Below are 19,566 nucleotides of genomic sequence, written 5' to 3'. Positions count from 1 at the left end.
TAGGACTGACTGGGTTAATTGGTAATGCAGAGGAGGAAGATGCCCAGAACAGAGCGAGATACCCGTCAATATGAGAACTGATTCAGTTCAGCAGCCAAACGAATAGTACTAACCTTTTGTTTTGGGTTTGAAAGCACTTTTTCTTTGGCCAGTCTTAGGAATGGTCTTTCCTGACCTTAAGCAATCAGTGTCTGCGGGTGGCAAGGAGCAGTCACCACCAAGCGCCGGAGCCGTACTGATGGTATTTAGTCACTCTGGCTCTCAGGGAGATGTGAGGACATTTCCCATCTTTCTAGATGTGCTCCATAACTCTTTCCTCTCAAACCTAAACTATTCAAGAGTCATTGGAGAGAGGGACAGGACCCCCTGAAGACCATGGACTTAATCCCTCTCAAACCTGGGATTCTAAACACACTGCTTTTCTCAAGTTTGATGTGTTGTTACTATCATACAAAGCCACTATTTTCCAATGAGTCTTTAAATCATTTGGAAATGGATGTGGGAGACAATCCAGAATCCTGTGCCTTTACTGTTTTTTCTTTCTTTATGAAATAAGTAGGAAGCAATACTTCTGAATGTCACATTGCATGACTAGGTCACAGAATTCCCCAGTCTGCCTAAGAAGATGTCCTTTTTGAAGTTCTGTGTGTTTGATACAGTGATGGTATACTATTTGTAGAAAGTGGGTTTCAGTATAAACCATAACCACAGAGGTAAATCTATGGTTCAGTATATGATTTGACGTACAGGAAATGTCTGGGTCTAATGATGAAACTTTTTAACTTTCCAGATGACAGAACAAAGGAAGCAGAAACAAAGAATTGGTCTTCTAGGACATCCTCCTCACATGAATGTCAACCCACAGCAACCAGCATAAGCAAATGAAATAAAGAGAACGTATTTACCTTTTTTAATTATTATTAGTGTGGGTATGGCTAATTAGTTCTGATTCACCCACAAAGGTTACATTTATGCTTAGTACATTTGTAAATACTCAGTTTTATACTGTATGTATATGATTGCTACTCTCAAGGTTTGGATATATGTATTGTAATTAGAATTGTTGGCATGATGAAATTTCAGTTGTGCCAAAAAATATTAAAAATGCCTTTTTTGGAAGGACTAAAGAAAGCACCTGATTTGCACTTGAACCAGATTATAGTTTAAAAGTATATGACATGTATTTTGTATTTAAAACTAGAATAGCCAGTATTTATGTTTTTTACAAAACTGTGCAATACGAATTATGCAATCACAATAAATTTGTAACTCCTGAGTATCCTAAGGGAGTGCACATCTTTGAAGCTGGTGTGTTAATACTATGTAATAAATGGTTAAATATCAAATGATGCTGCTGCCAAAATCATATTAATAGTGAGTTTCAGGCCCCTGGGCATTTTGTACCCTATAATTACCCTGTGGTGATACTGTTTCTCGTTGCTAGTGGCATTAGTGCCTCTGTCTTAAAGCAACAGTGCTCCAAGTCTATGAACTGTCAAGTCAGCATTCATTTTAAGAAAAGCAACTTTAGTTTCAAAGATACTTTTAAGCTTCTGAATTGATCATTTAAACTATTTCTTTAAATAAGAGAGCTAAATTAGAGGCTCAGACTTTAGCTTGTGAAGTTAATGAATTTTTTAAAGGGAACTTTTTATGCAACGTTTGGGATAAACGCATACTGCTGGCCAACAATGTCATCTCCTAGGTGAATGTTGGTGTCACATTATGAAGAAATGAATAATTGATGGTCTCTAGATTATCTAGTCTGAACAGTAGAGTTGATTTTTTCTTCATCTGAACCAACATGCTACAGTAGCTAAGAAGTATTAAACTATATACATCCATATAAAGATGAAATATGATCTATCCCGTTAGAACTCATAGTTGAACACTGACATGTTATTCTTGTGAAAGAGCCACGTTTTGGTTTTATTTCTTTGTCACATGATTTCTTTTCTTGATGGATGAAAAGTATGAAAGGAAACTTTTATATCTGTTGCCTAGTTTTGTACATGGATCTCATTTTACAAGAGAATCTCTCTACAAAAAAGTTTAAAAATGTATTGAAAGCAGAGTTCTGAAATGAGTACTTAAAGTTTGTAAATGCATATATAAAAATAAATATTTAATAAATGATGCAGAATAATATACAGTGACCAACTGGTGGCTTCTGTTTTGGCATTTCTTCGTGTCTTAACAACTATTCCAATTATATATATTCTTTAGGACCAATTTAAAGTACAACTGGTTTGTTTACCAGATTAAATCAGAAAATGCTCACCTGATTAATGATAACTCTGAGGAGACTGAGCAAATACTGGGAGTGTTTATACAGTGTTGATTCATTCTCCTGGATGAGTGACTGGCCGCACACTGTGCTGGGCACGGGGGCGCACCATGGTAGTCGGGAGTGCTTGCTCTGCAAATGCGCCCGCCTCCTGTGCTTTCCCTGGGGAGCTTTAACTTGTTGTCTGCCGTGTGGAAGAACCCCTAAACACTCGAGTTGTTTTCGTTCATGCCCCGTGGTCAGAGTCCTTCAGCAAGACAACCTAGATGTTTTACAAAGCTAACTCTTCTACCTAAAGGTAGTGAAACTTGTTCCCCTTCAAAGCAATGCTCACCCAGGTTGTTTTTTAACACCGATTTTCTCTGGGCTTTGGTAAATAAGAATAATTACCACCCAACATCGGGAACTAGGTCAGGATTAAATTCCAGTTCAATGACTAGTTTTACAACCAATGCTTTCTGCTTTATAAATTTGATAACTTAAAAAAACAAGGGAATAATGTTCCAGTCAGTGCAGCGTATCTCCACAAAATTTTTTCCATAATGAGGCGAGTTCCAGATAGATACACACTTGTATCTATGAACACCATGGCAGTTTCCCCACCACACACGCTTCAGCCAGCAAGGACTTGCTCTTTCACGGGTTCCTCTTTCATCTCCCATGCTGCCCAACATGACACGGCAATGTGTGTGCTTCGTCTCCTGAGTCCCATCCAGTGCACTGGAAAGTTCTGCGTTGACATGTCCAGGTTGCAGCTTTTACAGGTTTGTCATGTTTCATTTGAATCCTGTCACTTAAGATATAAATCTTCATTCAATTTGGCAGCTTCAGCAGAAAATAAATGGAATTGGAATGCCACTCCACCCTACATGGGGCAGATCCCACCCTTGGAGTTTGGGTGTGAACACAAAGCTTGTATAATTGAAACATAAAATTTGAAGTGAAAACTTCTATGGCCTTTGATGTGTAATTGTGCTTTCACCTTTCTCCAGACATCGCTTTTTCAACACCTCTATTTCAAGGAGCATGGCCCAAGTCACCTTCAAACTTACCTACTTAGATGAAGCATTAGTGTTATCAGGCTTAGTAACAAGTGTGGTAGTATAGTGCTAACATGCAAGAAAGCCTTTTTGGCTTTTATTATTCAATTTTAAAAGTTTGCTATACCAGCAATTCAAATTTCAAGATTTTGCCAATTTCTTTAAGTAAAACAAACATTTGTTAAATCAAAAGGTCTGGGAAACTCCACTCCACTTTTCTAATATTTATGCTATCTTGCCATTTTCTATTTCTGTCCCTAAAATCATGTAGTGATAAACACTTTTTCCACCTACACATAAAGCTTCCACTCTTCGTTTGCTGGGTCCTAAAGCTTTAAATGATAGTCCATCCTGTACAATTTTCCTTAGAACCGTATCTGTCTCTACTCCCTCCATAGACATACAAAATACAACTTCTTTCATTTCATTCTTTAAAAATTTGGTTCAGCTTAACTTGGTTCGCTTCCAAGTTCATGTTCCTTACCCATTGTTCTTCATTCAGCCAATTTTTTTATTTGGTTTTACTTTCTGAAATTGGGTTTCTTGATTTTGCTCCTGTAGAAACTGCTCTTTCACCCTGTTTAAATATTTCCTAACATCAATTAGAAAGCAAGCATACTTTATTTGTGGAAACCAGCAACTCGGTCTTTGCAGTAGCAAACTAAACAAAGCTTGACTTATGATGTGCTAGTGGGAAATTATCAAGATCGTCACAGTAATTAACTCATTAAGAACTCAACTCGAGATTTCTGTATCCTCCTACCGTGGATAGTTTGGATAATGCCTTAGTGAGAAACAGCCTGCAAGTTTCTGATGATAGTCATTTTAAGGCTAATCATGAGACTGTTAGTCTGACTTCTGGGCTGCACAGACGGAAATTGACTCCTTCAAAAATATTATATAAAACAAACAAAAACAAAAATATTAAATACAAAAGGAGCATGACAACATACTTGGAGAGTTGGTTTTTGCAGCTTTTAAAAATCAAAATACATACTTGAGAGCAGGCTTAAATGATAGGACAATAAAAATCACCAAGGGCTGCTATATGCTGTATCTACCAAGCCCTACAGCAGGGGTGAAACTTTAAAGATAAGACATTGAGCCTTCGAGAGGTAAAGTAACTTGCCCAGAGACTCAGCTCCAGAATAAACAGAGGTCTCCCGACTTAGCCAAATACTGAGAGAGCTCTTGCCACATGCTACGGCCCTTCTAGAAAAGGACTGTAGCATCTTATCTGTAATCAGTTTCCCATAACAGTTCCCCTTTACAGAAAGTTCTTATGTGGAATTGTATTTTGTCCTACAATACAAATTGATTTGCTTTTCTTTTCAAATCTTGTTCATAAGATGATCTACAAATTAGAAAATATTGAACATGAATACTTTTTCAAGACCGAAAACTTTGTGGCAAAGATAAGCTCCTTAAACTCTCTATCTTTTATGACTACAAATCTCATATAAATACCTCTTATTTAACTGCATTTTTCAAAAGGAGAATCTGTCCTCTCAATCAAGGTGGCTTTCTCCAAGTGAAAATATTCAGGTATAGACTGCATCCTATCCCACCACGGAAGTCAACGTTTATTAGCAAACTCTGCTTTGTCCTTCCTCATTATACTGATCATTTGTGAACAATCAACTAGAATGTTGGAAAACCCCCATACAAGATTTCGATTTTACAGAAAGTACCCAAAATTCCACCAGTTTTGCATCACAAAGTAGTGGTTAAAGTAAAGTTTTGAGTAAAATGCCATGTGTGTGGTTTTTGTGGGTGGTTGCAGCTCAAAATGAGTATTAGACCTCACCGGTTATCTACAGGGGAGAGCCATGATGGCAATTATAAATTAAGACAACGATGATCATCATAACAAACATTTTTACATCTTTGGTACCATAAGCCACAATTAGCAACGCTTGCAACCTAAAGGCTGATTCAGAAGCATAACTAGCCTTCAGGTCTGCACTCCAAAACCTACCAAAATTAAGAAAATAAAGACAGAGACCACTGGCAGGTTTTTATACTTGGTCAACTCAGCCAATGCTTATGGACTGTGGACTCTCCAGCTGCTGGTGTTTTAAGCTCATTTGGTAAAACAAATCTCTAACTCACCGGTGTACTACATTAAAAAAAAATTACCAAAGGAGAAACTTAAAATACTTTAAGGTCATGACAAACCAGTGTGAAAGAGAATCCTAACACCTAGAAGTGAAACTGCATCATCCACCCAACCTGGAAAGAAAAAGAAAGCTTAAAACCACTATAGAAGAAGAATGCAGAGTTTGAGAAAACCCCTAAGGTGAATTCTGAACAACAACAAAAAAAAGAGTTCCACAACATAAGAAGTGCATACTGTATGCAAGAACCACTAATGGAAAGAGTTTGCCAGCGTTTCTGTAATTACTTCACATAAGATGGTGGGTCCCATGTAAAGAATGGAACTTTAGACAATCCAGGAATTTAACCTGTTTACACTGGAACTTAAGCATGTTATTTCATCCTTTTTCACATACTTGTCACCTACAGCATTTCATAAAGTCTGGTCAGAAGCTTTCTGTAAAAGTTCTCTGGGAGAAAAACAATTATGATTCGGTTTGAAACTGGGACAAGGAGACCAGAACCACACAAGGCGTGAGTGCTAAGTATTAGTTTCCTTTGGAGCCCACATGGCAGCATGGTGGGATGAAAAGAACATGGACCTTGAAGGTGGTGAGAGTCTTCATACCAGCTCTACCACTTGAATGCTATGACTTTAAGCACGTTCTTTAATCACTGAGATTTTTCAGCCCCCATCTAAAGAGTGGAGGTACTACCACTGCCCTGGGGAGTAATGAGCATTAAGACAGACAATATATGTCAAATGTCTAGTATATACCCAATACATGTTATTTCCCATTTCTTCGCAACATAATCATTTCCTTTTTCTCATACCTATCCATAATCTCAGCTAAATATTGCATGACCAAAGCTACTTTCTGTTCCTACTAAATGGGCCTGATGTTATTACTGTGGGATCCTAAATCCCCATGTCCTAACATAACATGGTTGGGTCACATTGAGCCATTTTTTTAAATTGTAGCTCTAACATCCAAATTACAGTCAAGTGTCACTTAATGATGGGGATACGTTCTGAGAAATGCATTGTTAGGTGATTTCGCTGTTGTGCAAACATCATAAAGTGTACTTACACAAACCTAGATGGTATAGCCCACTACGCACCTAGGCTATATGGTACTAATTTTATGGGACCACCACCATATATGCAGTCCATCATTGACCAAAACATCATTATGCAGCGCATGATTGTATGTATGTTTTAATTATCAGTTTGAACTGGATTCATAAAGAAAGAAAACTATCATACAGCTCATGACTTCCAGATAACTATTCTCATATTAGTGATCCATATTGAATTAAAATTTCACTTCTTTTTAAAAAAATTTCTATAGAAAGATGTTTTATCTTAGGGATGATGATGTATTTCCTTAGTTTATGAAGTGATTTTACCTACATCCTCATCTAAACCTCCCAACCCTGTTAAGTAGATATTATCCCTGATATCTGCATGGTCCTAAATTGTACTCTTTCCTTTAACATTGCAAATTTTAGACCATATCTCACATAACTGTAGGAATTACGGAGAGTCCTGAATAATTTCAAGGATCCTAAGGAGAGTGCTTACAACTTTCTAATGATTTCTTTTCAGTTTTTGATCCTAAATTCTGACTGCAACCCAGTTCTCATTACCTCCCCTCTCTCTATTTCACTTCACTCAGTGTACCCACAGCCCTCTCTGTCTCCAAAACACATTAACATCTGCGTGTTGTGAAGAGCAGATCTTTACTGGAGAAAAATTCTAACAATGAATAGGAAACTATTTAAAACCGAGAATCAGACATCAAAGCTCTCTGCCCCTTCCTTCTGTGCCACCAGAGTAACAATTTGTCATCTCTAGCCTAATGCTAGGACCCACTTTCTCTCACCACCCTTGCCCAAACAAAATCAAAATAAAAACAAAATATTTTCCCTCCAGCTTCAAGTAAAAACTAAAAATTCTTGTTTCTTCATTATGTAGACCAGTTCTACAGGAGTTCTACAGGAGTACCACTCCTATGTAGATTAGCCCTTGATCCTGACAAACGAAAAAGGACTATAATTCGGCTGTCCTTAGCTTTCACTGAAAAGAGCAACCAGATTTTAAAATAGCATATTTCTCTTCCTGAGACATCCCTCTCACAGAGAAGAAGAAATCAACTGAGAAAGGTGAAGTGATTTGGCCAAACTAGAACATCAGGCCGGGGATTCAAAGGCAGGTCCTCTGATCATATGTCATATGCGTTTTCTCCAGGCCACTGCTTCAACTCTGCCAGGCCCGTGCTGCCAATAACGTGCTGGGACCTCCACCTCTACCAAGCCCACCTTTTGAGGGAAGATTTGTAAATACCAGATAAGAATTAAGATACAAAGGAAAGTAAGAGTTCTTAAGGATAATGGCTGCAACTCGTTCACTTCATTCAGTACCTAGCACAGTTCCTGCCAAATAAAGGGGCTCAATACATTTGAGGGAGAAAAAAGGTTCCTCGCAAACCTTCACTTAATCTGCCGGAGGGTTCTGGAGCCAAGGCTAATTAGGAGTCTTTCATTCAGGAAGGAATATCTAGCAGTGGCCCAAAAGGAGCTGCACAAAGAACAGAAGATCAGGCAGTCACTACTGCTTCTGCTGCTAACTGACCATTTAATCTTACCAATAATCAATAATCGTAATGCCTCGGGCTCCAATAGTCCTGCTTCACAACTCAAAACCATCCTCCATTGCTCCCTCTAACCAGGCACCCCCAATCTCTCTCCCCATTCTTTCAATTCTTAGAACAGATAAAAGCTGTCATTGTCCAGACTCTCGTGCACCTCCCGCCTCCTCTCTCCATCCCATCCCCTTGTCTAACGATGCTAAAAGACAGCCCCTCAACAATCCAGCGAGGATTGTGGCAGTTCTCCAATTATACCTGAAGAGACAAAACATATTTTCGGCAGCATAAGGAAATTATGGCTATTTGGGTAACAAAGAATTATGGTTTACATACGAACATACATACAACATGGATAAATCTCAAAAGCATTAAGTAAATTAAGTCAGACTCAAAAGGCTACTTAATGTGTCATTCCATGTGTATGACATTTTGGAAAAGGCAAAACTATAGGAACAGAAATCAGATCAGTGGTTGCCAGAGACAGGTTACAGAAAGGGCGTTTATTACAAAGGGGCACTAGGGAAATCATTCGGGTGATGGAAATATCTTCAGTGTGTTGGTGATTACATGACTATATAAGCATCTCAAAATTCACAGAACTGTAACCTAAAAAAGGTAAATTTTACTATATGTAAATTATCTCTCCGTAAACTTGACTTAAAAAAAAACAACTACTGGGAGGGGTAAAGGGGCAAGCCCAAGAATTTGCATTTTGAACCTGCTACCCTGGTAATTCTGATGCAGGCTGCCCACAGTCCACATTCTCAGAAGCACGGCTAATGTTTGGGTTGTGTCACAATACCTTTCTCCTTTTAAGCACAAACAATGAGCACACTTTGTGAAACTGAGCATCATTTCACAGAGCTGGGTAGAAGGGTAAGGGCAAAAAGCCTGCCCACTGGGCAGTGAGACTTTAAAAAAAAAAAAAGGATAGGGTGTGCTTCTGCTTTAAAAAAAGTTGTCTGTGTTTTAGAACTTGCAAATGGAACAGTCCTGTGGGGATATTGCATTAGTTTCCTATTGCTCCAGTAACAAATTACCAAAAACAGAGTGGCCTAAAACAGTAAATGTTATCTTACATTTCTAGGTGTCAAACTCTAAAATGGGTTGGCAGGGCTGCATTCCTTCTGGGACACTAGGGGAGAAGCCAATTCTTTGCCTTTTTCAGCTTCTAGAAGCTGCCTGCATTCCTTGGCTTCTGGCCTGCTCCCATCCTCAAAACCAGAAATGGCCACTCAAGCTCTTTTGCATATGATATCACACTGACTCTGATGCTTCTGCCTCCCTCTTTCACTTATAAGGTCCCTTGTGATTCCAGTGGTCCCACTGGATAACCCAGGAAATCTCCCCATCTCAAAATCCTTAACATAATCACACCTGCAAAATCTCTTTGCCATGTAAGGTAACATATTCACAGGGTTCGGGCATTAGGACATGGCCATCTTGCCTAAGCAGAATCTAGGCAGTGCTTAGGTTTAAGACAAGAAAGACAAATCACTTGTTTTCAAGCTTGACTGATTTGAATACAGTGAGGAAGGTCACATTTTCTTACGGTCCAAACAGGCTGAACAAGTCAGTTCATTAACATGAACACATAAACTGATAACGCTATATATGATTGCCTAAAGAGTCTGTTGCTTCCTCTTACCTTCACTGTTGATACGCTTGGATAACCAGAAACAACTATAAAGAGGATGTGTTTACTTTTACCCACACACACGTCTTATTAGAGATTTTTTCCCTCAGGTTTTATTTGTGAGGATTTACACTTCAAAAATAAATAAGATCCAGTGAGGTACAAAGAAAACAAAAGTGGACAATAACTTCTCAACCAGATGAGCTCTGTGGATTAAAAACAAACAAAAAACCAGCCAATACATACCTGTATAAGATTAGAAAATTTAAATAATATGCCATCCAGATCTCTTCTTCCATGAAGTAGCTGTTCAAATGTTTTGCTCACTTTTTTCTTTTGTTATTATTGAATTTTGAAAGTTTTGTTTTTTATATTTTGGTTGCCAGTTAACACATATGTTTTGCAAATATTTTTTTCCTTGTCTGTGGCTTGTCTTTTCTTAGCAGAGCATTTTAAAGACCCAAAGTTATTAATTTTGATGAAACCTAATTTGTCAATTTTTTCTTTTATGGTTCATGTTTTTTGTGTCCGAAGAAATATTTATCTAAGATCCCAAAGATTTTCTCCTACAGGAGTGTACAATAGAGCTTTCTGCAATGATGACAATATGCTATAATCTGAGCTAATCGATACACTAGCTATAGCTAGCCACATATGGCTCCTGATGACTTCACATGTGGCTAGAACAACCAATAAGCTGAATTTCTACATTGTACTTAGTTTTAATTATTTAAATTTAAATAGCCACATGTGGCTATCATATGGGACAGGAAGTTCTAGAAGTGCTAGTTTTAGATTTTACATTTTTGTCTATGATACATTTTGATTTAATTTTTATATATATACAATGTATGGATCAAGGTTCATTTTTTTAAAAATATGGATGTCTAATTATTCCAGAACCATTTTGTGAAAAGACTATCTTTACTCCAATGAGTTGTCTTGGCACCATTGTCCAAAAACAGTTGATCAGGCTTGTATGGTCTGTTTCTGGACTCTGTATTCTGTTCCATTGACCTATGTATGTGTCTTTCCTTTCACCAGTATCACATTGTCCTCATATATGGTCAACTGATCTTTGACAAGCGTACCAAGAATACACATCGGGGAAAGGATAGTCTCTTCAACAGATGGTGCTGGGAAAATTGGATATCCACATGCAAAAGAATGAAACTGGACACTTACCTTACATGATACACAAAAACCAACTCAAAATGGATTAAAAACTTAAATATAAGACCTGAAACTGCAAAACTCCAAAAGAAAACAGGGGAAAAGCTTCATGACATTGGTCTTGGCTATCATTTCCTGAACACCAAAAGAGAACAAAAGCAAAAAACGACAAGTAGGACTACATCAAACTGAAAAGCTTCTGCACAGCAAAGGAAACAATTAACAGAGTGAAAAGGCAACCTGTACAAAGGGAGAAAATATTTGCAAACTGATAAGGGATTAATATCCAAAATATACAAGGAACTCCTCCAACTCAATAGCAAAAAAAGAAATAACCTCATTGAAAAATGGGCAAAAGACTTGAGTAGACGTTTCTCCAAAGATGATACACAAATGGCTAACAGGTATATGAAAAGATGCTCAACATCACTAATTACGAGGGAAAAGCAAATCAAAACCACAATGAGCTGTCACCTCACACCTGTGAGGAAGGCCATTATCAAGAAAACAGAAAATAACAAATGTTGGTGAAGATATAGAGAAACTGGAACTCTGTGCACTCTTGGTGGGAATGTAAAATGGTACAGCCACTATAGAGAACAGAATGGAGGTTCCTCAGAAAGCTACCACATGATTCAACAATCCCATTTCTGGGTATTTATCCAAAAGAATTGAAATCAAGATCTCAAAGAGATATCTGCATTCTCATGTCTATTGCATCATTGTTCACAATATTCAAGAGGTGGAAACAACCTAAATATCTGTCAACAGATGAATGGATAAAGAAAATATGGCGCATACATACAGTGGAATATTATTCAGCCATATAAGGAAGGAAATCCTGTCATATGCTTCAACATGGATGAAACTTGACAACATTATGCAAAGTGAAATAAGCCAGTCACGGAAGGACAAATATTGCATGACTCCACTTATGTGAGGTAGCTAAAGTAGTCAAAGTCACCAAAGCAGAAAGTAGAATGGTGGTTGCCTGGGGCTGAGGGGAGAGGGAATAGGGTATTCAATGAATATAAAGTTCCAGTTATGCAAGAGTTCTAGAGATGTCCTGTACAACATCATGCTTATAGTTAACAATACTGTGCTGTACACTTTTTTATTAAGAGGGTAGATCTCATGTTACATGTATGCTTTTACCATAGTTTTAAAAAATCACATTGTCTTGGTTACTGTAACTTTATAGCAAATCTTGAAATCACATAATGTGAGTCCCCCAACTTTGTTTTTCTTTTTCAAAATTGTTTTGGTTATTTCAAGTTCTTTGTTTCTCTATAGAAATTTTAGAAATAGCCTATCAATTTCCACAAAGAAGACTGCTGAGATTGTGATTGTAATTTCATTAAATCTATACATCAATTTGGGAACAAATAACATTTTGACAATATTGAGTCTTCCAACCAGTGACCACAGTACATCTCATCACTAATTTAGGTCTTCTTAAATTTCTCCATCAACTTTGTAGTTTTTAGCATACAAATCTTGCACATATTTTGTTATATTTATTCCTAAGTATTTAAATAGTTTGGATGCTATTGTAAAAATCCCTTTTAAAACTTTTCAAGTTCAAAATGATTGCTGTTAGAAAAGTATGATTAATTTTCATATATTGACCTTGTATCTTGTGACCTTGCTAAACTTACCTACTAGATCCAGTAGGTTTTTTGTAGATTCTCTGGGATTTCCTACATAGACCATCATGGTATCTACAAACATAGGCATTTTTATTTCTTCCTTTCCAATCTGTATGCACCTATTTCTTTTTCTTGCCTTACTGCACTAGCTAGGACTTCTAGAAAAATGTTGAATAGGAGTGGTGAGAGCCAACATCCTTGCTTTGTTCTGATTTTAGGAGGAAAGCATTCAGTCTTTCACTATTAAGCATGATGTTAGCTGTAGGTTTTCCATACATGCCCTTGATCAGGTGAGGAAGTTCACTTTTATTCCTAGTCTTCTAAGAATTTTATCAGGAATGAATGATAGACGTTTGTAAAATGCTTTTTCTGCATCTATTGAGAGGATATGTTTTTTCTTATTTACTCTGTTGATATAGTGAATCACATTGATTGATTCATGAATAGTGAACCAACCTTGCATCTTGTGATAAACTCCATTTGGTCATGATGTATTTTCCATTTTTATAGAAAATGCACTCGATTTTTTTTTTCAATTTTTTAAATTGTGATAAAATACTCATAAGATAAAATTTACTATCTTAACCATTTTTAAATGTACAGTTCAGTGGTGTTAAATATATTCATATTGTGTGCATCCATCTCCTCTATCCACTTCCATAGCTCTTTTTATCCTGGAAAACTGAAACCCTGTACCAATTAAACAATAACTCCCTATTCCCCCTCCCTCCAGCCCCTGCAAACCACCATGCTACTTTCTGTCTCTATGATTCAGACTACTCTAAGTATCTCATATAAGTGCAATCATACAGTGTTTGTTTCTTTGTGATTGGCTTATTTCATTTAGCGTAGGGTCCTCAAGGTACATCCACATTGTAGCATATCTCAGAATTCATTCCTTTTTAAGGCTGAATAATATTACATTGTACGTATATACCACATTTTGTTTATCCACTCATCTGTCAATGTACACTTTGGCTGCTTCCACGTTTTTGGCTATCATGAATGATGCTATGAATATGGGTGTACAAATATCTCTTTGAACCCCTGCTTTCATTCCTTTGTGTATAAACCCAGAAGTGGAATTGCTGGATCATAATGGTAATTCTATTTTTAATTTTTTGAGGAACCACCATACTATTTTCCATAGCAGCTATATCATTTTACATTCCCATCAACAGCACACAAGGGTTCCAAGTTCTCCACAACCTTGTCAACACTTATTATTTTCTGTTTTTTAAATAGTAGCCACCCTAATGGGGATGAGGTGTAATGCCAGCCTCATAAAATTAGTTGGAAAGTGTTCACTCCTTTTCTATTTCTGGAAGAGTTTGCGTAGAATTGGTATTATTTCTTCCTTAAATACTTGTAGAATTGGCGAGTGAAGCCAACATATTTTCCCTGTGGGAAAGTTTTTAAATTATCTACTACTTGTTAAGTAAGCTTTGGTAGTTAGTCTTTCAAGGATTTTTCCCATTTCATCTAAGTTATCAAATTTATTAACATAAAAAATTGTTCATAACAATCTCTATTATCATTTTAATGTCTGTAGGATCCAGAGTGATGTCCTCTTTTTCATTCTTGATATTGATATTTGTATCTTCTCTCTTTTCTCCTGATAAGTCTAGGTAGAGGAACATCAATTTTATCTTTCAAATACCAGTTTTTGGTTTTAGTGACTTTCTCTGTTTTTGCTTTTAATTTTATTTATGCTCTTATCTTTATTATTTCCTATTTTCTGCTTATTTGGGGTTTAATTTGCTCTTCTATTGATAATTTCTTAAGGTGGAGGCTGAGATCATTGATTTCAAGCCTTTTTGTTTGTTTGTTTTCTAATATAAGCATTTAATGCTATACATTTCCCTCTAAGCACTGCTTTGGCTTAGTGCCACACAGTTTTATGTGTTGGATTTTCATCATCATTCCATTCAAAAGAGTTTTAATTCCCCTTTTGCCTTTCTCTTTGACTCATGGGTTACTTAGAAGTGTGTTGCATCATTTCCAAATAGTTGAAAATTGTCCAGATACTGTTATTAATTTCTAGTTTAATTCTATTGTAATCAGAAAACACATTTGATATGATTTCTTTAAATTTGTTGGTTTGTTTTATGACCCAGAATATGATCTAACTTGGTGATTTTCCCACGTACACTTGAAAAAAACGTGTATTCTGCTGTTGTTGGATGGAGCATTCTCTAAAAGCCAATTCGATCCAGTTGTTTGATAGGGCTATTTAGGTTTTCTACATTCCCACTCATTTTCTGTCTACTGGTTCTATGGATTACTGAAGGAGGAAAGTTGAAGTCTCCAACTAAAATTGTGAATTTGTCTATTTCACCTTTTAGTTTTCAGTTGTTGTATTAGGTGTATTCACATTTGTAATTGTTATGTGTTCTTGATGAATTGACCCCTTATTAAATTTGTAATGCCCTTCTTCTTTCTTGGTAATATCCATTGTTCTGAAGTCTACATTGTCTGGTATTAAAATAGACAAATCACCTTTCTTTGGTTAGTGTGTTGCATGGCATATGTTTTTTCCATCCTTTTACTTTTAATGTATCTGTCTTTATGTCTAAGGTAGGTTTGTTGTAGACAGCATATAGAGTTGGTTCTTGATTTTTTTAAAATCCAATCTGACAATCTCTGCTGTATTTTTTTAAATAAGATAAATCCTCCAAGTACTCATTTTTTTAAAGAAAATTTGTGTCTTCACATATTAAGAAAATTTTCAAGTCACTAGCTCTGATTCTATGAGACATAATGTTTCCTTGTGCTGATATTTATAGGGTTGTTTATAGACTTGTCATGCAAATTAAACATAATACCTTTCTTCAAAAAGAGCTTGAAGTAGCTCATTAAAAGAAATAATAGCAGAGAACTTCCCAAACTTGGATAAGGAGATGGAAATCCATTTGAAAGAAGCTGTCAGGTCTCCTAAATATGTCAACGTAAAAAGACCTGCTGCAAGGCATCTAGTAGTGAAACTGGCAAAAGTGAATGACAAAGAAAAAATACTAAGGGCAGCAGGGTAGAAGAAAATAACTTACAAAGGAACCCCCATCAGGCTTTCAGCAGATTTCTCTGCAGAAATCTTACAAGCCAGGAGAGAGTGGAATGACATATTCAAATCTTTGAAGGACAAAAACTTTCAGCCAAAAATACTCTATCCAATGAAAGTATCCTTCAGATATGATGGAGAATTAAAAATTTTCCCAGATAAACAAAAGCTAAGGGAGTTCATACCCACAAGACCCACACACACACAAGAAATCTTCAAGAAGGCCCTCATACCTGAACAAAAAAGGGATAAAGGGGTTACAAAGCCTCGAGTAAGGAGATAAACAGGTAGACAAAATCAGAAAACTGTAGCTGTACATCAGAACAGGTTAGCAAATATTCAAGTATAACATTAAACATAAAGGGAAGGAAAACACCAAAACCAAAGATAATCATGTCACTTCAACCACAAACTCAAACACAAGATGGAACAGGATGTGAGAAAAATAACTTAGGAGGGGAAGAGAAAAGGGACTGAATCAGTTTAGTGCAAGGAAATAAGAGGCCATCAGAAAATGGACTATCTTATCTATGAGATTTTGAATACAAACCTCATGGTAACCACAAAACAAAAAAGCAGAACAGAGACACAAATAATAATTAAGGAGAAAACAAAGAAACACAACATAAAAAACTATGTAACTCAATGGTAGACCAAAACACCTGGGACAAGAAACAAAGGAAATGCAGGAGAACCAGAAAACAAGTGATAAAATGGCAGTATTAAGCTGTCATCTTTCGATAATCACCCTAAATGTAAATGGATTGAATTCTCCAATAAAAAGACACTGAGTGATGAGACGGATTAAAGAACAAGACCCAATAATATGCTGCCTCCAGGAAACACATCTCAGTTCCAACCACAAACACAGGCTCAGAGTGAAGGGATGGAAGGCGATACTCCAAGCTAATGGCCAACAAAAGAAAGCAGGTGTTGAAATACTTATATCAGACAAAGTAGACTTCAAGATAAGACAGGTAAAGAGAGACAAAGAGGGGCAGTATATAATGATCAAAGGGACAGTCCACCAAGAAGACATAACACTTATAAATATCTATGCAACCAACACAGGAGCACTAAAGGACACACAGCAACTATGAAATCTAAAAGGAGATATTAATAATAACACAATAATAGTAGGGGACCTCAACACTCCACTCACATCAATGGATAGATCATCCAAACAGAAAATCAACAAGGAAACAGTGGAATTAAATGAAAAGCTAGACCAGTTGGACTTAATAGACATATATAGAATACTCCATCAAAAACAGCAGAATACGATAGAGGGAGATCCAAGATGGCGCCATGAGTAGTCCTCTTTGTCTCTCCCGCTTCAAGTCTACAATTATTTGGACACTTATCGCTTGACAAAGGATATCCAGACAGCATCTCAGGACGTCTGAGAGACCCACGCGACTATACATCGGAAGGCGGATGGACTTTCCTCCGGGAGGATGTGGAAATAGGTGAAAACTCTCCGACCCCGACGAGCAGCCTAGTACCCGCAAGCGGCTTTCTTCCAACGGACGCCCCCAGAGGATCTACACACATCTAGGGCAGGAGCGAGCACACAACAGAGGAGCGACTGTGGAAACAGGTGACCAGAACCCTACCTAAACCCCCCGCAATTACTCCTAAACGCAGAGGGAAACTTTGGAGTTGCACACCTGAGCCCGCGGGGAGAGTCTCTCCCCGCCATTGGCGGGGAGTCCCCGCCGGGTGTTCGCGGCACCCGGAGGGTCCCAGAGAGAGTCGCTGAGGGTACGGAGGTCTCCCAGCTGCCGTTGCCCGCCCCGTGGAACTAGGGATTGCCGGAGATCTCAGAGAGGACCGGGGCTGGGGGAAGTTTCAAAGGCCGGCTCTGCGACCTGGACGGGAAGCACCGGAGTTCCGCCCGGGCAGCAGACAAAACCCTCTGTCTACCATTAGCAGAGGGGCCACGCCGAGCATTCATGGCTCCGGGAGAGGCCCGGAGAGAATCCCAGAGGGCGGGGCGACCCCCAGCTGCCGTTGCCCACCCCGTGGGACTAGGGATTGCCGGAGATCTCGGAGAGGACCGGGGCTGGGGGAAGTTTCAAAGGCCGGCTCTGCGACCCGGACGGGAAGCGCCGGAGTTCCGCCCGGGCAGCAGACAAAACTCTCTGTCTGCCATTAGCAGAGGGGCCACGCCGAGCGTTCACGGCTCCGGGAGAGGCCTGGAGAGAATCCCAGAGGGAGGGGCGACCCCCAGCTGCCATTGCCCGCCCCGTGGGACTAGGGATAGCCGGAGATCTCGGAGAGGACCGGGGCTGGGGGAAGTTTCAAAGGCCAGCTCTGCGACCCGGACGGGAAGCGCCAAAGTTCCGCCCGGGCAGCAGACAAAACTCTCTGTCTGCCATTAGCAGAGGGGCCACGCCGAGCATTCACGGCTCCGGGAGAGGCCTGGAGAGAATCCCAGAGGGCAGGGCGACCGCCAGCTGCCGTTGCCCGCCCCGTGGGACTAGGGATAGACGGAGATCTCGGAGAGGACTGGGGCTGGGGGGAGTTCCAGAGACCCAGCTTCGTAGCCTAGGGGGAAACCCTACAGGCTCACAGCAGCCTTAGGGAAAGCCTCTGCACAGCACCAGTAGAAGGCACCCAGCCACCAGCCACAAGGCTGGAAGATGCCAGGGCAAAAGCAGCATAGCTAGGTGAACTAACCACAGACTGTAGAAGATGCCAATAGCTCTCCTACGACCCATAGAGGACAAGTGAGATTTTGTGGGTGCCGACAGCAACGGAGCGACAAATATAAGTGATCCCACCCATGGCTGCTGGAAAAGCCCATAACACCGTTGCAGACCCCAAGGAGAGAGCACATCTAGGTGGGCTGCAACAGGAGGCACCAGCAGCCTGAAGCCCCCCTGTGACGGCCCCCACAGCAGAGGAGGGAATCCAAAGGGCCACTGTGGCTACGAGGAGGGGCCCAGGCCCAGTTAGCAACTGCGGACAGGGTTCCTGGTTGGTGCAGTATAAACAGCTGCTCCCCCACCGCAGCAGCTGAAACAAGTGAAAGGAGCAACTAAACTCTATCTCCATGCGGAGGCACAAATCAACAACATCAAGCAATATGAAAAAATACATTAAATCTCCAGAACAGAAAGAAAGAAACAAATACACAGAAAACAATCCCAAAGAAAATGAGATATATAACCTAAATGATGATGACTTCAAAACAGCCATCATTAAAATTCTCAATGAGTTAAGAGAGAGTTCTGACCGTCAACTCAACGAGTTCAGGAGCTATGTCACAAAAGAGTTTGATACGATAAAGAAGAACCAAACAGAAATATTGGAAATGAAGAACACAATAGAGGAGATTAAGAAAAATCTAGATGCTCTGAACAGTAGGGCCGATAATATGGAGGAAAGAATTAGCAATTTGGAAGATGGCAATATAGAATTGCTGCAGGCAGAGGAGGAGAGAGAAGCAAGACTAAAAAGAAATGAAGAAACTCTCCGAGAATTATCAGACACAATTAGGAGATGCAACATAAGGATTATAGGTATACCAGAGGGAGAAGAGAAGGAGAAAGGGGCAGAAAGCCTATTCAAAGAAATAATGGCTGAGAACTTCCCAAATCTGGTGAGGGAGATGGATCTTCAGGTGACAGAAGCCAATAGATCTCCAAACTTTATCAATGCAAGAAGACCAACTCCACGCCATATAGTAGTGAAGCTAGCAAAAGTCAACGACAAGGAGAAAATACTAAGGACAGCCAGGCAAAAGAAACTAACCTACAAAGGAACCCCCATCAGGCTATCAGCAGATTTCTCAGCAGAAACTTTACAGGCTAGAAGAGAGTGGAATGATATATTCAAAAATCTGAAGGACAAAAATCTACAGCCGAGAATTCTCTACCCAGCGAAAATATCCTTCAAATACGATGGAGAAATAAAAACTTTCGCAGATAGACAAAAATTAAGGGAGTTCATTGCCACAAAACCTCCTCT

At 38.9% G+C, this 19,566-nt stretch overlaps 1 protein-coding gene and 1 long non-coding RNA gene across 15 annotated transcripts in view; one reads left to right on the top strand and one right to left on the bottom strand.

Annotated features, from left to right (window-relative positions):
- The window catches only part of ITPR1 (inositol 1,4,5-trisphosphate receptor type 1), a 319,039-nt gene extending 316,883 nt beyond the window's left edge, over positions 1-2,156 (top strand). For all 13 annotated transcript variants that reach the window (XM_070576706.1, XM_070576704.1, XM_070576711.1 and 10 more), the window contains one exon: positions 791-2,156. In XM_070576706.1, coding sequence (XP_070432807.1) covers positions 791-877 — 87 coding nt within the window. In that variant the 3' untranslated portion in view covers positions 878-2,156. The remainder of the gene's footprint in view (positions 1-790) is intronic.
- Positions 1-19,566, bottom strand: part of LOC139076113 (uncharacterized) — a 44,260-nt gene that overhangs the window by 13,153 nt on the left and 11,541 nt on the right. The gene's annotated exons all lie outside the window — the stretch shown is intronic.

The sequence above is a fragment of the Equus przewalskii genome, chromosome 15 (genome assembly GCF_037783145.1).
Source record: "Equus przewalskii isolate Varuska chromosome 15, EquPr2, whole genome shotgun sequence".
Taxonomy (NCBI): Eukaryota; Metazoa; Chordata; class Mammalia; order Perissodactyla; family Equidae; genus Equus; species Equus przewalskii.
The sequence above is the reverse complement of the archived record's forward strand: the minus strand, read 5'-3'. Positions and strand labels throughout refer to the sequence as shown.